Source organism: Balearica regulorum, chromosome 5 (assembly GCF_011004875.1).
Source record: "Balearica regulorum gibbericeps isolate bBalReg1 chromosome 5, bBalReg1.pri, whole genome shotgun sequence".
Lineage (NCBI taxonomy): Eukaryota > Metazoa > Chordata > Aves > Gruiformes > Gruidae > Balearica > Balearica regulorum.
Genome location: NC_046188.1, coordinates 50,202,301 through 50,219,207, shown reverse-complemented (window position 1 = coordinate 50,219,207; position 16,907 = coordinate 50,202,301). Strand labels below are relative to the sequence as shown.

At 36.6% G+C, this 16,907-nt stretch overlaps 1 protein-coding gene across 16 annotated transcripts in view; it reads left to right on the top strand.

Moving 5' to 3' along the window:
- Positions 1-16,300, top strand: part of PPP6R3 (protein phosphatase 6 regulatory subunit 3) — a 67,865-nt gene extending 51,565 nt beyond the window's left edge. For 14 of the 16 annotated variants that reach the window (XM_075754784.1, XM_075754779.1, XM_075754781.1 and 11 more), the window contains 8 exons: positions 754-808; positions 1,512-1,642; positions 2,489-2,607; positions 4,041-4,194; positions 5,552-5,658; positions 6,615-6,765; positions 10,022-10,144; positions 13,735-16,300. In XM_075754784.1, the coding sequence (XP_075610899.1) occupies positions 754-808; positions 1,512-1,642; positions 2,489-2,607; positions 4,041-4,194; positions 5,552-5,658; positions 6,615-6,765; positions 10,022-10,144; positions 13,735-13,786 (892 nt within the window). In that variant the 3' untranslated portion in view covers positions 13,787-16,300. Of the gene's footprint in view, positions 1-753; positions 809-1,511; positions 1,643-2,488; positions 2,608-3,277; positions 3,402-4,040; positions 4,195-5,551; positions 5,659-6,614; positions 6,766-9,684; positions 9,994-10,021; positions 10,145-13,734 lie in introns of those variants that run through there. The other 2 variants (XM_075754790.1, XM_075754791.1) reach the window with 2 other exon arrangements.
- The last annotated feature ends 607 nt before the right edge of the window (positions 16,301-16,907 follow it).

Genomic DNA, 16,907 nt, shown 5'->3' with positions numbered 1-16,907 from the left:
AAAGATGATGACTACTATTAACTCTTCTGAAAGTCTGGTAGTAGTTGCCATCTTTTCCTCCTCTGTTTCTTTTTGCTTCCTCTAGAGATTTAGTTTGCCTAATGCTATTGTTTAGTCTAAGGCGTGTTTGTAATTACTTTAGTGAAACTGCTTGATATCTTAATATGTGAAGATGTGCAAATCCTAATATTTATTGTTCAGTTTGGAAAAAATACTTTAGTGATTGGTTTAAAAAAAAGGTAAATGTTATTTTTTTTTGTTAGGAAATAGAAGTTGATACTACATTTTTCACTTTCTCTCTTCCTTATAAGAGGGTCCTTCTATAGAGTGGTGAAATCAGTCAGAAGGTGTAAGAACTGCTAATGCACATCTTGCAGGATTTTGAGCTGTATCATTGTAGACCATAGTCAGATTAGGCATTCTTTAGGCTTACTTTTTTTTTTACAGTGCATAACAGTACAGTATTTGAGGTTTGCATATATAATTTCAGTTATGCTTAGGCTTGTTGCATTTTCACAGCTAACTATAGGGTATAGATGACATTGTGGTTTTGTTTGAAATATTTCACAGTTAAAAAAAAATCACATGAATGCTAGGCTCCGTCAATATGGAATTTGACTGTTTTATGGTGGAAATGACTTTGTCTTTTTCCAATATCTAAAAATACAAGATTAATGATACCTAAGAGAAATTAAATCTGTTTGTGTCATAATAAAACATCCTGGTTTATTGCATACATCTGCTTTTTTGTAGTGTTTCTTTTGATCGTGTCTCAGATATCAACTTTACCCTCAATACAAATGAAAGTGTAAGTATGTGTTCCTGTACTGTGAGAAAAATTACTCTCTCTTAAACTTTGGTGTCACCTCAGTTTTGGTGGTGGTTGTTACATTTACTCCTTTGATGTGTAGTCTTTGGAAAATAACGACCCTGCCTTGTTCCTGTGTCATGAGATTTTTCTCATTGGAAGACACTACTGCTCTTTGTGATCAGTATTAAACCGAATTGCTTCTAATTTGTACAGCCAGGTTCAAGAACAGGCTTGGATCTGATTTGTGCATATTGCACACTTATGTTTTATGGGTAGAAGCTATTTCAGTCTTTGAGTGAGATTGTAGTGACAGCAAAGCAAGGATAGAGACTTTAACCCTAGATATTACTTGTCAGTTCAGCTGAAATGAACCCTGCTACAGAAAATAAAACTAGAGTACTTGGTTATCTGAAAAGCTCTTCAGTGTCATTCCTACATGCTGTTATTAAACATGGTGGAAACTCCTAGATGTTCTGTGGTCCATTCAACTTTTACTGAAAAGTAAAACAAGCACCACTGAATAATTTCTCGACAAGCTTTAAGTTAAGACATTCTGGTTTTCTGCTGCTTTTAGAGATATTTTTTTTTTCTCCACCGATTTAAGATTCTCTTCATAATAGTCATATATTTCCAAAATGTTTACTAATGTAAGTAGAATGATTAATCATAAATACAGATTTTATACTTTTGCTGTATTTAGGGCAATATAGCCTTATTCGAGGCATGCTGTAAGGAGCGGATACAGCAGTTTGATGATGGTGGCTCTGATGAAGACGACATTTGGGAAGAAAAACATATTGCATTTACACCAGAGTCCCAGAGGCGTTCCAGGTAAGAAATGTTTGTCATCCAAATAGAATCTTAAGGTTGGAAAAGACCTCTAAGATCAAGTCCAACTGTCAACCCAACACCACCATGTCTACTAAACTATGTCCCGAAGGGCCAGGTTTTCTTGAACACCTCCAGCGATGGTGACTCCATCACCTATCTGGGCAGCCTGTTCCAATGCCTGGCCACTCTTTCAATTTCAGAGAAGAAATTTTTCCTAATACCTAATCTAAACCTCCCCTGACGCAACTTGAGACAATTTCCTCTTGTCCTTTTGCTAGTTACTTGGGAGAAGAGACCAACACCCACCTGCCTACAACCTCCTGTCAGGTAGTTGTAGAGAGCAATAAGGTCTCCCCTCGGCCTCCTCTTCTCCAGGCTAAACAACCCCAGTTCCCTCAGCTGCTCAAAAGATTTGTGCTCCAGTCCCTTGACCAGCTTCACTGCCCTTCTCTGGACATGCTCCAGCACGTCAGTATCCTTCTTGTAGTGAGGGGCCCAAAACTGAACACAGTATTCAAGGTGTGGCCTCACCAGAGCTGAATACAGGGGCACAATCACTTCCCTCGTCCTACTGGCCACACTCTTCCCGATACAAGCCAGGATGCTGTTGGCCTTCTTGGGCTAAAAAAAGATTAGCCTCTTTAAGGTTTTTCACTTTATCATGTAAACCTTGGTTTTTTGGGAGAGAAATGAAGGAAATACTAACAGCTAACAAATTATACCTCAGTTAAGCTATCAGAAATGATAGCTGTTGTAATTCTCTTTAACCTCAAACTCTCTAGTATTTCATTGTGTGCAGGGTCTGATACTAAACACAGAATGTAAACTATCTCTTTGCATTTTAAGTTCGGGCAGTACTGACAGTGAAGAAAGTACAGATTCTGAAGAGGAGGATGGAACAAAACAAGACTTGTTTGAATCACACACCAATACGGAGGACAAAATGGAAGTAGACTTAAGTGAACGTACGTAGCTTTTCTCCCAGCTGCTTTGAGGTATAAAAAGTTAGCTCTAGCAATCTTACTTTGTAGGAGTTTTCCTCATTTACTGTATTTATTCCATCTATCTTAATAAAGTAGTCTTTCCCACTGTAAAGACTGCCTGCAGCAGAGGATGCAAATGTTTGGAAGTTTGAATTCCTTATATGTCTTGATTGAAGTTACTTAGTCTCTCTAAAATTCATGTTTCTACTTTTCAAGAGGAAAAAAAGGAGGATGAATCAGAAAGGGAAGGATGAAATGTAATCATTTATACATCTTGAATGCCTGCAAAACTAAAAGGTGGTTAATCTCCAAACCTAAAATATGGTTATCTTTACTGGAAGCCTTTCAGACCAACTTTTCAACTAACAATGCTCTTTTAAAATACTTCCTACAGAAGCCAAGTGAATTTGTATTGGTCTGGTTTCATATGTGAATGAAAAATGTTCATCAGTAGACTCTTACGTGGAAACTTAACTGATGTATTTGGTTTAAAAGTCTTCATGTTCAAGTCACAATAGGTTAAACTGTCTTTAGTTAAACTGGCTTTAGTTAAACTGGGAATATATGTAGGTAAAAGCCCTGTGTTTATCTAGACTGTAAGGAATTAAGTTGAATAGAAGGAAAAGTTAAGGGTTTTCTTTTCTTTTGTCAGATTGGTGTCGTTGGCATCTGTGTGTCAAACAAGTTTTGATCCATGTGGGTCTCCTCCCATATCTGCCTGGGTTGGAATTTCTAATTGCTAGTCAGAGCTTCCTTTTCAGCCTGTTTTTTTGTATGTAAGTGTTAATGAAAAACATGTTTCCCTTGGGTAGGTGAAATATTTTAAATTGACCTATCCTAAATTAGATTCTGCTAAGTCACAGTGGTGGCAAAATTTGAAATCCCAATAAATATTTTTAAGTTGTAAAAAGCCTTAAACTTTTCTGAAACTTAACAGTGGTGTTAGTGCATGAGAATTTGTTTAGAGACTGCCCGTACCTAAGTTGATATGCTCATTTTCTATGTTCTGGAAAATGTGCATAGGAAACTGAAAAAGGGATGAGATTTCTTTTTATTATTATAGAAATAAGTTTTAAAAAATTATAACAAATGTTGATGTTAGTTTAAAGAATAAAGTGGGATTATACTTGTGATCTAGTATGGTTTATTGGTTTTGTTCCTCAGATAATTATTTAGCAGAATACTCTGGGTTACGGTTTTTAAAATTCTGCCTTACTAGCAGAATTTCCCTTTTAGGGAAGGCATTGATTTTTTTAACAGTATATAGAGGATCCTTCTGCATGTACTTTAAAATCTGGTTATGAATTTTGCTGGGTTTTTTGGAATGTACATATAGAGAATCAGTGTGTTAGGCATATGTCATTCATGTTCTTTATTTAAATTTGCTCCTAATTAACTTGTTGATGATTTTTCAGCACCAAACTGGTCAGCTAACTTTGAGGTACCCATGGAGACTGCACATGGTGTCAATCTGGATTCTGTTGGGTCTGATGTGTGGAGTACAGAAGAACATATGCCGGCAAAAGAAACTGGCTGGGCTTCCTTTTCAGAGTTTATGTCCTCTTTGAGGTAAGAATGTTAGTGGTTCAGGGCAAGTTCTTCACTACTAAATGTAGTGGCAGCTGCCATTTGGTTTCCTTGGGATGTCCATCTTTACTCAAGCCTGTGTTGGTAGTGTTATATTTGCATACAAGGTGTGTACTGTTCAAAAGGCCCCATGTGTTATAACAGTAAGTTTTTGTGTGATCTACCTCATAGCAGACTTTTGTAGGATGGGTGGATACTCGAGTGTCACTGATTTAGAGGCTTTTTAAAGAAAATTTGGTTCCTTTAATATTGGTCTCAGACCAGAATTTGAGCTGTGATTTATTTTTTCATGTATTTTTATTTTTTAGTGTAGACTGAACCCAGTGAAGGGTTGAGTGTAAAGGTTATAAAATGTCTGATGGTTCTATTTTCCGGATGTTATAAAAGAAATAGGTTTAGTTTCAGTGGGGCTTTTTTGTTGGCTTTTTTTTAACTCGCATGGTTATGCAGCTGTGCTATCTAGTTTAGGCAGTTCTGCAGTATTTAGAGAAAGCCCTGAAATATACTTCCTTTTCTTGTCTTGAACTCTACATAGACAGAGGACTTCAGTTGTGGTTTTTTAAGTACCTAATCATATAGATGTAAATTTTGAGTTGCCAAATACTAGCAGTTAAGAACAGATTCCCTCTCCAATTAGAAGACTCTTCCTTTTATACATGTGGTTTTCAGTTGTTTGGGCATTAAACAGCCCAGATAGAAAAGGATGATTTTTCCAACATAAAATGGTGTATTGTTTTGTGCTTAAGGCAGGTAAATTGGTAACAGAATTACAGTTTAGAAAATGAACACTTGGAGTGCCATGTTAGTGGGTAAAAAAAGACATTCTATAAATACTGAGAAGTGTTTCAAGTGGCCAAATCTTCTGAGTTCCTTCAAAATGAAAAACTTGTAGCTATACTATACATACAATTAAGTAGTAAAATCACTTCCATAGTGGATAATAAGGACTGCATTGGCAGTGTCAGCAGAGAACCATCTTCCAGGTTGCAAAGAGTGCATTTAGAAAGTCAGTTAAAAATGTTGGAAACACTATAAGGAGACAGTGACACTTGTATGCCTTCTTTACCAGGGACACATCTGCTACTACTAGTAATCAAACCAAATAAAACAAGTAAAAATAAAACCATCACCAAACACATGCTCAGTTCTGGTGAATTTTGCATTACTAAATGTCTGTTCAGCGTATCTTCCCAAGACTCCTATAAACAAACTTGCTGTCATTGTGTTTCAGTAGAGTTCTAGGCCTCAGCTTTGATACTGAACTAAAAATACTGGTTTAAGAAGATGTTATTCTGCTGTTGAGAAATGTTTCTAAAGCTCTTTTACTTTGTATTTGAAGCTCAAAAGGTTCCTTAAGAAGTAATTCTCCTGTGGAAATGGAAACAAACACAGACCCAATTGATCCCTTGAGTGCAAACGTAACTGCTCTTGCAACACAGCTAGAGAGTAAGTATACTGAATTCGGAAATGCAATAGATTGATTATAAGAGTTGTACTGAGAAAGATTTCCCTGAACTTTAAAATCTGGGTTTCCAGAGACCTCTCGTCTGACCCTGCTGCTATTCTGCCAGGTAATGAAAATGACTTGTCAAAGGATTTCTGAACTATTTAAAATCATTTCCTATTTAAAACAGGAGGCAGTGTTACTGTTACCTCTGAAAAGTCTGCACATTGTGAACAGAAAACCATTACAAAGCAGCTAAGCTTGTTCTGTTGGAGAATCCTCACCTGTGTCAGCACTTAGCTGAGCTGTTGCGGGAGAAGAGTGACAGCTGCTAGGCTCTTCCTACATGGCTATAGGGCAGTAGCCGCAACATGTTCAGATTTCCCCTTCTGTTCATTTCTTTCCAAGCTACCCTCACTATGCATGTGCTAATTCTTTCTTCTACATGTATGAACTGGTTAAAAACCAAACACGTATACAAAAAGCTAATTGGCACATCATTAACAGATAGACGAGAAGTGCACATGAGAAGTCCAGGGAGAATGGACTTCCCAAAGGCTTGTCTTCACTTGGAAACTCACTGTCAAATTTGTACTGCATGTACTTGTGTAATTAATTTGACTGTACGGAAAAATAATACATCACTATAATCCTACTAAAGTCTTGTTCAGGCAAACTTGTTGCAGTAACCATTGTAATCTAATTTTGCAAGTGGCTTGCAAAATGAAAAAAATAAAATAGCTATGGAATGTGACTTTTCCTTAAGTCTTCTGTAAGAAGTACTTAATGCTCTATATAAGTGTATAGTGGGGGTTGCAGAAAGGTGACTTTCTCTGTAAGGAAGAATTCAAGAAGCGTACAAAACTGCAGAAAATCTTTCTGGTTATACTGGCTCGTATACTTGCTCATGAAATAGAAACATAGCCAGCCATGTACTAAATTACTTCTATATATCTAGCCCCAGGAAGCGTTGCTATGGAGGCCAGCTCAGATGGAGAGGATGATACAGAAAATGCAGACAAGGTAACTGAAACAGTAATGAATGGCAGCATGAAGGAGACACTGAGCCTTACTGTAGATGCTAAAACTGAAACGGCTGTTTTCAAAAGGTGAGAATACCTATTGTCTTCCCACTCTTGTAAGATAAGTACTGTTGATGGAACATTACCTGTCATCAAAAAGAGTTATTTGCAGGTGATAATTCCTGAGGCTTGAACTAGAAACCTTCTTCCAGTGTAATTGTTTTGAAATTTTACTTCCAGTTACTACAACATATGACTTTCTTTATCAAACCTTAATTTCAGTGGAAGATTATTAGTGGAGACTGACTTAATAACTTTTGACCCTGATGCATATTAATGTGCATTTTATGTACAATTATTTTAACATAGTTAATTGCACATCAAAGCTAAGCTTTTTACATTTTGCACAGAATTGTTAGATTTGGATTGGAATTCCATCCCTCTCATCCAGGAGGATGGAGGATAGAAGTTGAAGGCCAGCCAAGCACTGCTCTGGAGAGTAACTCAGACATTTGGGGTGATCACTGTTTGGTGGTATGATGGAGTCAAATCTGTTCTGGACTACAGATGGCACATAGAATTCTGGAAGAACAAGCTCCTTACATTGTATCAGAAGACACCAGAATTATTTGATTCAGAAATAACTGTCTTACAATATTACCTATTACATACATCAACATTGTGATCCTTTTATGGGAATAAAGCACACTTTCATTTGTCTACTTGAGATCTTGTCTGTTAAGATCTTGTGACCCTAGATTTAATGATGAACTGTTTTTTATTTAGTATCAAATCTTCATATAGGGAAACAGAGGCTACAAACAGTCTGACCTGCAAAAATAATTTTGACTTTATTAATAGAAGCTGATGTGTTGCTGTTGTGCTGCACACCTCCTCTCCCTGCCCCCCCCCCAATCTTGACAAATCAGAACAGACTACTAGCATTTTGTCACGCAAGCCTCTTCTTATTCTTTTAGAATAATTTCCTCATATCTGTCTCTATTTTAGCTTTAAATATTGAAAAGAATTGTCCATATGTCTTGGAAGTTGCTTAAAAGAAATCCCAGTCCATTTCAGTAGAAAAAAACTTCCCAGTGTTATCCTTACACCCCACCCTTCTTTTAAATTCATTTTACTTTGTCCCATTAGTGGTAGTAGGTAAGTACTATTCATTTTGGATTGTTCAGGAATTGAAACGTAACAGCTTTCAATCGCTCTTGCTTGTATCCTTTTGATTGTCGAAGCAATAAAGAACAACTCTGATCTCTTTTGGCACCTTGCTTCTGATTTTTTTCAATATAGAGGAGGAAGCATTTATGGCTACACAGTGCTTATAAGTCAAATGGCATTGTTAGAGGAATTGAACCAAAGCAGTTTAGAGGAGGATTGTGACTCACTGCAGACTGATGTGGCATGGAACCATAGTGCCTTGCTGACTTAGTGAATGATGCATATGCTCTCCAATTTATTCTGTATTTTGGGGCACACTTTTTTTATGTTCTGCACTCCTATTGTGTTAGATGTTTACAGTTGGATTTAGTTATCCATGGTGTTTTTACACTTCTCCTTAAACTGCTTTAGTTCACATGCACTTTAAAGTTCTGTGACTTCTGATAACTGGTGTAAAAACTAACATGAGGAGGCAGCATGTGGCAGCAGTTGCTGCTTGCTCTTGTGGAATTACCTGCTTGAGCAGTGGAGTAAGCATTTCAATTTTGGGGACTTAAAAGGACACAGAGGTGCAAAGGGAGGCAATATCATGGAATCACCCAGGTCAGAAGGGACCTCAAAAGAACGTCTAGTCCGACCTTCTGTGGGAAAGGGAGCCCAGATGAGATTATCTAGCACTCTGTTCAATCGCATCTTGAAAATCTCTAGCAATGGGAACTCTGGGATTTAGATTTGGAAAAGGGAGATTAAGGAAATGTAGGAGGCAGAAAGATAAATATCTAAAATAATGCTGGGGAAAAAAAAGGCAAAATTAAGGACAATTTGAGTAGCAAGCAGAGGTCCTACTCTGGCCTGTGCACTTGGCTAAGTGGATGCTTCCAGACCCAAGTTTTATATAGATTTCTGCCAGTAGAAAATTGATGATGTTGAAGTCAATGTTGAGGGGAGGAGGGGTATCATAAGCACAGTAGTCAATTTGTGGAAAGCTGCAAAGGACAAAAATGTGGTTTCTAAACTTAATTCAAAATGGAGAATGAGAAGTGAAGAATGATAGCAGAGACTACCCCTTTTTAAAAAAATTAGGAGACTAGTTCTGATGGTGATCATGGCAAGTATTTTATTTTGAACAAAGTGTATCAAGGTAAAAGAGATGGGGAGATCAGATGAGGAAAAATGGATCTTGGTGAGAGATTGCAATGTGAAAGACTGTTTTTACAGGCTGTGCAGATATAAGGAGGCATAGGAGGAAAGAGAAGGATTCATTGAAAGAACTGTAAGAATCAGAAGAAAAATCAGCAGAGGATTAAAAAGGCTTTAAAATGTTCCTGACTTCTTCCATAAATAGATTTGTTGCCACAGAGGTATAAGGTTGATGTTTGTGTCTGCTTCAGAAGTACCTCATAACTATCTGTTGCAGGTATATAGTCAAAAGTGTTTTAGTGCACTCATAATTGTGTGACTGAGGTGAGAGAAGATGGAATAGAGAGGCAGAAAAGCTTTAGAGGCAAACCACAAATGTTTGTTTGCTAATGACTCTTGAGGCTGACTAGTTAGATGGTAATGTCTTATATAGTGTGAGTGTACTACTTTTTCACTGAACTGTGGTTTTGTCTCAGAGGAAGTTCATGAAGCAGATTGGGCTGCAGTCTTAGTACTGCATAATCCATACTTTGTATTTCACTGTAGACTTATTAAGGAGTTTAATAAATATGGTAATGAGTTAATGATTCTACTGATATGTTACATGGACAGACTTTTACTAATGCTAGTTTCTGAGGGAATCTTGAATTTTTTTTATACTTTCTTCCTTCCATTTTTGCATACTTCTGGCTTCAGAGTGTTGAAATCCTATCGGTATGTATAGTAAAGGATCATGACTATGATTGTTACCCCTTCAGGCATCACACGCATTCCTTATTTCCTTTCTGATCTTATTTGTAATCACTGTATTTCCTGCCCTTTTATCCAGCCAAGTTTTAATGGACGTAAACACTGGTGCATTATTAGGCGTTTGTAAAGTCTAGAGCCATGTGCTTGATCTTCATATTGCAATCATAACTTAAAATCCATTTGCATGTGAAATATGGACCCGTCTCCCAGTTTTCTCCTGTTGCCTGAAATTTCCCTATAAGTAAACTTAAAAATTAAATAACTTCTTTCCTTTTTTTTTAAGTGAGGAAGGAAAATTGTCTACCTCGCAGGATGCTGCTTGTAAATATGTAGTAGAAGAGAATACAGACGTTGCAGAAGAGGCTCCTTCAGCTTTGCAGCCTACTAACAGCAGTCCAGAACAGAGGTAACTGTGTTCAAGGATGCATTCAATGCTCTAAATAGCAGTTTGCATGTTTTTCTAATAGGATTGATCTGAAGAGGTTAATGAATTCCTATTGGTTATCCGTTCTGAGTTTAGCTCAATCTGAACATGTGCTTGCATCTATTTTATAAAAATCTCACAAATTATGTTTTCTGTTGATTCTAAGAGTCTTGAGCTGTCAGAAATGTATTTACCTTGTGTTATTTGTCTTGCAGGGTGTTGTAAATATCCCCATTCTGGTCTGTGATACGTTACCAAGTTGGAATAGTGAATTGATACATTTATGAAAATGATTATTTTAAAAAATAATATTAGGGGAATAAGTTTGACTTTGGCCTGAAAATTTACATAAGTTAGATCTACCAATTTTTCATTCTGTATTCTACGCTGCTGAGCAGTTTGGAGGGAGTCCACTAGTACAGCTCTATGGAAAGGAAATGGTGCATTAAATCATGCTTGTTTGTGAATCAAATATTATTTGCATCCTTGTCTTCATTGGGTATTAATCCAAATATTTGTAGACTTGCAGAAAAGTACAGAAGTAGTTTGTTTCAAATAAAACTTCCATGAAATATGGAGCAGCCTGAGTTATTCAGCATACTTGTTGGAGGAAAGAAAAGACATTTTTCTTTGGCAGCTTGTCTTCTAGTCTAATCTTGGAGAATAGTAATTCAGGATACACTTATGAGGGGACCACCACCAGAGAAAGTTTCTCTTGCATAAATTTGTTGCTCTTAAATTGTCAAGTAGTGCTGCTTTCTCTTAAAAAAAAACAAAAAGGCATTTGACAGTATTTCTCATGTTTAATTTACTGTTGAAGTACTTTTTGAGTTTTTTTGCCTCCCCAGTTACAATGGTATAGAAACATACACAATCAACTCTTAAGTCTAGTATGGCTTCACCAAAATCAAGTGTATGTAGGGTAACATTAATCACCAAATGTTAGAAATGCTTAATGCAGATATTTCATATCTGAGCTAGTTTCTAGACTTCAGTCAGAGCAGGATTCATCTCTATGTTAAAAGCCTAAAACAAGAGCTTAAAGTAGCTGAGATGATTTCTACTGTTGAAGGCAGTATTCAGTGAAGATCTTGCTCTGAAACTTAGAATACTTAGTACTAAGTATTTATAAGTACTTTAAAATCTAGGCAAGAGTTTGCTGGTTTCCCAGCAGAACTAATGGCTTGTTGAACATCATGTACACTCCCACAGGCTTGATTCTTGTGTTAAGGCAAAAGGCGTTATGCTGCCATTTCCTGGTTTAGATGTAATTCAGGGGTGTCCAGAGGAACTGTGCTGTCTCCGAGAAAACCCTTGTAAAAGAAAAAACTAAATACGTATTTGCTAAACCCTCAGTAATCTGTAGGATCTGCTTCTCTTCCTGCAGTGCAGGGCTTGAGAGGTCAGAGCTGTACATGCTGCTTTCTATTTGGGGAGCTGAGGATGTTCTGAAAGGAGAGAGGATTTTGCTTAATTAAGAGCAATTCCAGGAGTCACTTTAACCTTGCAGTAGTAAAAACAGGGATATGATTCTGAAAATCAGAATTCAGAATATATATACACACATTTTCTGAATCTGTATTTAGTTGTTTTCATAGTTTAAAAACTGTTGTGTTTCTTGACTTTAATAGATTTTAAACTATTATTAGAGAAACATCATATTTTTCACACAAATCCTGTGAAAGAAGTAATCATTAAGACTTTGTGGGCACTATATTAGATATCTAACTTTCTAGTGAAGACAAAATTTAAATGCTTTTGTAAGCAAAGATTTAGAGTATAGTTCTACGTACAACACACTCTATTGTGTGTTCTGATTATATTGTATGCAGACTAAGAAAGATGCAGCCATGCTTGATAAATTTAAATTCTGGTTTTTTAGACTTGTTTAATGAGCTAGTATGTCTTACCTCTGTGGTACTGTGTGTTACACTAAAACACTGGTAACTTTTCCCATAAGCCAGAACTTTCTATTCTGCATAAATTCCATATCAAGAAGTGGATTCTAATCATTAAAAAAAAAAAACCCTACAAACCCAACCCCAAACTGTATACTTAGCTGAAGTGGGAAACCAGAAACTCTTTCACAGCCTGTTCGTTATCTAGAGGTACTGTTTTTATCAACAGAATTTTTTTAATGCTGATAAGTGTTAAATTGTAGGGAAGAAGTCTTTGGGTACTAGGCGATTGCCTTTTGAGTAAAGATGCTTGTCTAAACCAATAGAGGGCTCTCAGAGCTAGCAGTTGGTTGGATTGCTTTTGAGCTGTAGGAGGTCTCAAGGAACTCCTTTCATTGAATGCAGCTGGCTTCAGCGAAGCTCAGTACTTTCTCTAAAGGTGGCTGTCACAGCAGATCCTCATATAAGTGCAGTATAAATATCAAGATAACCATAATTGTGCTTTTGGGGCTCCATGCATATACGACTAGTGGGAGGAGTCCCCTAGGTAGGTCTTTGGCTGGTGGCCAGCAGTAGTAATCTCTGCTAGGAGCCCTGTTCCGTCATGGACTTTTTTCCAGTTAATAAGTGACTTACCACTGTGCAGACTGTCAGACTTACTGTCTATGCAGCACTTGTTTCTTACATTCAGAGTTACTCTAAAAAGTGTTTACTTTTGTCTAGTGCTGTCTGTCTTTTGTCTAATGTGTACGTATTTTTTTTAAAAAGTGTTTTTAGAGCTTAGCAGCCAAAGACTTAGCTAGGGGACTCCTGCTGGTCATGTGCATGTAGAGCACGGACCCAAGAGTGGCTTCTCTGTGATGTACACCATCAGAGAACAGGAGTTACAGGTAACTTTTCTCATATGTAGTTCCAAATGGTATTTATGTTCTTTAAGGAATCTTCAGATGTGTTCAGTAGACTTGTACTGAATGGAAGTTGAGAGGTTTTGCCTTTGATGCTTGTAATTCCTAATGTTCTCATGCATTACTGATTTGTGTTAGTCCAGAGCAATTGAGCCCATACTTACATCAAACTTATTATCTATAAATGTATATACTGTTACTGTTTTCACTTTTGCAGGTTTTTCTCCATACTTCCTGAACTTTTCATGCTAATGGACTGACATTCAAAGTATTTGTGAAATGGCAGTTTGTAGATTAGATTAGTAGTTAATGCAGTTTTTTAAGACACTGCTGTATTTCCTGTTGTATCTTAGCTGCTTGCTTTCAAATGCAACCTTAAATACTCCTGGTATTGCATTTTACCTCACAGAATAAGATTTGGAGAAGTATCAGAAATGTGCTTTTTATTAGTGATTCTCTTGGGGAGATACCACATCTCTAGAGATCACTTAGTAGCTCAATTAATCAAAGATCAAATGCTCTTCAGTGGTGTGCTCAGTTAAAGTGCTATGCTTAATTAGGTAATAAGGACTCCAGAAATGCTGGACTCAAGAAAATACATGGGATGAGCATGTTGTTACCTTGTGTGTTCTCTCTTCAACTCAGGGGTCATGCTGCTCATGATCTGGGGTTGTTGGTGTTTTGGTTTGGGGTTTTTTTTCCACCTACCTGAATTTGTTTTGGACCCTTCTTGTTTCTTGTATACTTACATCTTTTTTTGGCTTCTTAGGACTGATCAACACACCCATTTAGGAGAGGCATCTGTTAATGGCCCTGTATGATACGTGATGTCTACTACCTTGGCTGAAGAAAATGAACTGATATCCAGGTGTTTGAGTGTTTCTTGAGGATTTCATCTAGACCCTGTTGAAGCCAGGCATTGCTGCACTAATTTTGCAAGGGATCAGGACCAGCAACATTTATATTCTAGATTTTAAGACATTGTACAGAAATTCATGAGTGTAAAAAATATTGCACATTGAGAAATACCAATAATTTTTGCGTATGTTTATATTGTATTGTTCCAAATAATGGGTGGCCTGTGAAATAAGATCCTGCTACCCATGTAATGATGACAGTAGTGTTACTATAGTTAAAATGGCTGTAAGAATAGTTTTATAAAAAAGTGAATACACAAATCTAATGTATTTGAGACATAACTATTTGATGATTAGTGTGACCAAAGTATTTAGCAGTTTTCATACATTTTTCACCTTGTGAAAAGAAAAGAATGAATTCATGTTTCTTCTGAAACTGAAATGCCCTATAAATGTTATTTTGGTTGTTTTAGCTTATAAAAGTGATTTAAATAAGAATTTTTTGGTGTTCAGCATTTTACAACAGGTTTTTAAATTGGTAATTGTTTTCTGTATTGTTTAAAACAAATCAAAAATGTAAGTCTATTGGTAGAGATTTTAAGTATTTATTGCTACAACTTAGTTGACAAATTGATGTTACTGTAAAGCCATATGTTCTGTTAAGTCTTGTTTGCTTGAAACAATACCTTACAGGTGAAACACAAGAATATTTGAAGTGCACATGGCTTGTTGTGTTTAAGTGATTCACCTGACTTTTAACCCATTCACCAAGATTTAGTTTAATACCAAGCATTATAGAATGGAACATTTCAGAACAATCTGCGTATTTAAAACGCTATAATCCTTTTAGACAAGTCAAGTAAATGAAATGCCCATGCTGCTAATGTAATTACAATACATGCATTTTAAAAGTATATAGTGTTTTTAATACAAATTTCGGCAGCAGAGCATGTTAATTGTTACCTTCACTGTACTGATCTGTGTGAGGCTTTCATTTATATGTTCTAAACCAGTTTTTTCACAGCTGGTTTGTGTATATATATATATAGTGATTATGGAACTAATTCTGTGTAATTTATAATTTTCTATGTCAGTGTAAAATTCCAACAGCCTTCTCAAACAAACAGAAGCAATATACTGTATATTGCCACATTGTCTGGTGAAAGGGTTAAAGTACTTCACCTTACTGCACTTTTAGATGCAAATCCATTTTTGTTTCTGTAATAGTTATTCATTTATTTTTTACATCATTTGTTTTCCTGACCAGTATTTAAATCCAAAAGGAAACTCTGAAGAATGGCCAATGATTTATTTTAGAAGGCATCCCACGCAACGTGCCTAAACATTACATTGCATACAGAAATAAAAAAAACCCACATGTATAATGGCATCGCCCTTATTGCTTCCTCTTTTGCATTTTCTGCAGCAAACTTCAGTGGCATTCATCATTGCAAATTGTTACATACTGATCAGTTGTGTGACAATGGAGGGAAAAAACACAGTGTCATAGATGGAATTGGTAACTATGGTTGCCATTTTATTTGTATTTTATAAATGATAGAATCCAGTCAGTTTCTAAGTTGCTGCTTCTTCAGTTCAGAATTAATTCCAGATCAGCTTAACCAAAAATGTTTTGTATATTAGCTTTAAGGTTGGCAGCTGTCCTTTTATCACTTTCTGATCTGTTACCGAACAAGCAGTTTTGGAAACAAAACCACTAATTTCAACATGTGAATTGCAATCTAAGTAGAAATTCTAAATACGAAAGCCAACACACTGCTGTCCTGTAAGTTTGACACTTACAAGGAATAAAACTTTAGTCCTTTCCAGTGGAGCTATTTGTCCCTTGCTAGCTACATAGCCATGAAAAGTGAAGGAGATACTGGCAGCAAATTAGCTGAAACTATTTCAGCCCTGTTGCCTGCAGTTCAACAAAGTCTTCTAGTATGTTGTCCTTCCTTGTGTTAATGAACTGTCATATCAGTCCACTATCCAGTTAGTTCATACTGAGCTCAAAATTGAAAAGGGGGAGTATTTTGTCCCCCTTCCCTCTGTTCCTGATAGGTGATATCAGTAGAGTGGAGGTGTGAGAAGTGGTGGTAAGTGGAATTCACCCTTCAGTGTAGTTTGCCCTTTAATTAAAGGGTGCAGTAGAGGTAAACTAGGTTGGCTTACCTAATGCTTGATTCCAGTGGTCTTGAGGGTCCTTCCTTACTATTACATTTATTGTTAATTTTAACAGCTTATGTGGGTGGTGAGTTAAGCCTGGGATTTAACCTAGATTTGATGTATTGTGAGCTTGTTCTGAGGAGGTATAGAATGTGTGTTTACCAAACACTTTACTGCTCACATAGGCTTATAAAGGTTTGAACATACTTGGAGAGTTCTTCTGAATGGCTGTTACCCAACCTGTTTAATCAAATTTGACTTGCATGTAATGGAATTTGAGTTGTCTTTATTAAAAGGTATTTTAATGCATTTGTGAGATGAACGAAAGTCTAATAATTCTATACAGGTTTGACTTCCTACAACGTATTTAGCAGCAGTTAGGGTGAACTAAGCTTGCTTTGAATGTCTCATACTCTATATATATGCATTGCCACTTTCACAATGCTCTTTAAAATGGCTCAGTCACTAGAAACTGAGGAGTAATGATGTCAGTTGATATCAAAGGGCAGTGGATTTAAGCCTCAGGACTTCTCTGGTAAAGGATTTTTACTCAAGCAAGAGCATGTTGCAAAAATAGCTAGATCACCAGTATATGCAATAGCTCATTACCTCTTCAGACCTGTGTGTTACCTGGCAGAATGGATGATTCATGCCTTCTCAACCTGTTAAACCATTAATTTTAAGTGTAAGCCTTATACTAGATTTTACAGCAATATTATTCCATTTAAGTAAAAGTGTAAGCAGTTATCTTGACTAACGTTGTTGTTGTTAATTAAGCAAGCATTCCCCCTGTTCAGTGAGTTGACAGGTAGTCACTGAGAAAACAGGATAGTTGAAACAATCTCATATCATTGTAAATACAACCCAGCGTGATCATGCTCTGGGTGAAACCTACCTTGTTCCTGTTAAGCCTTGT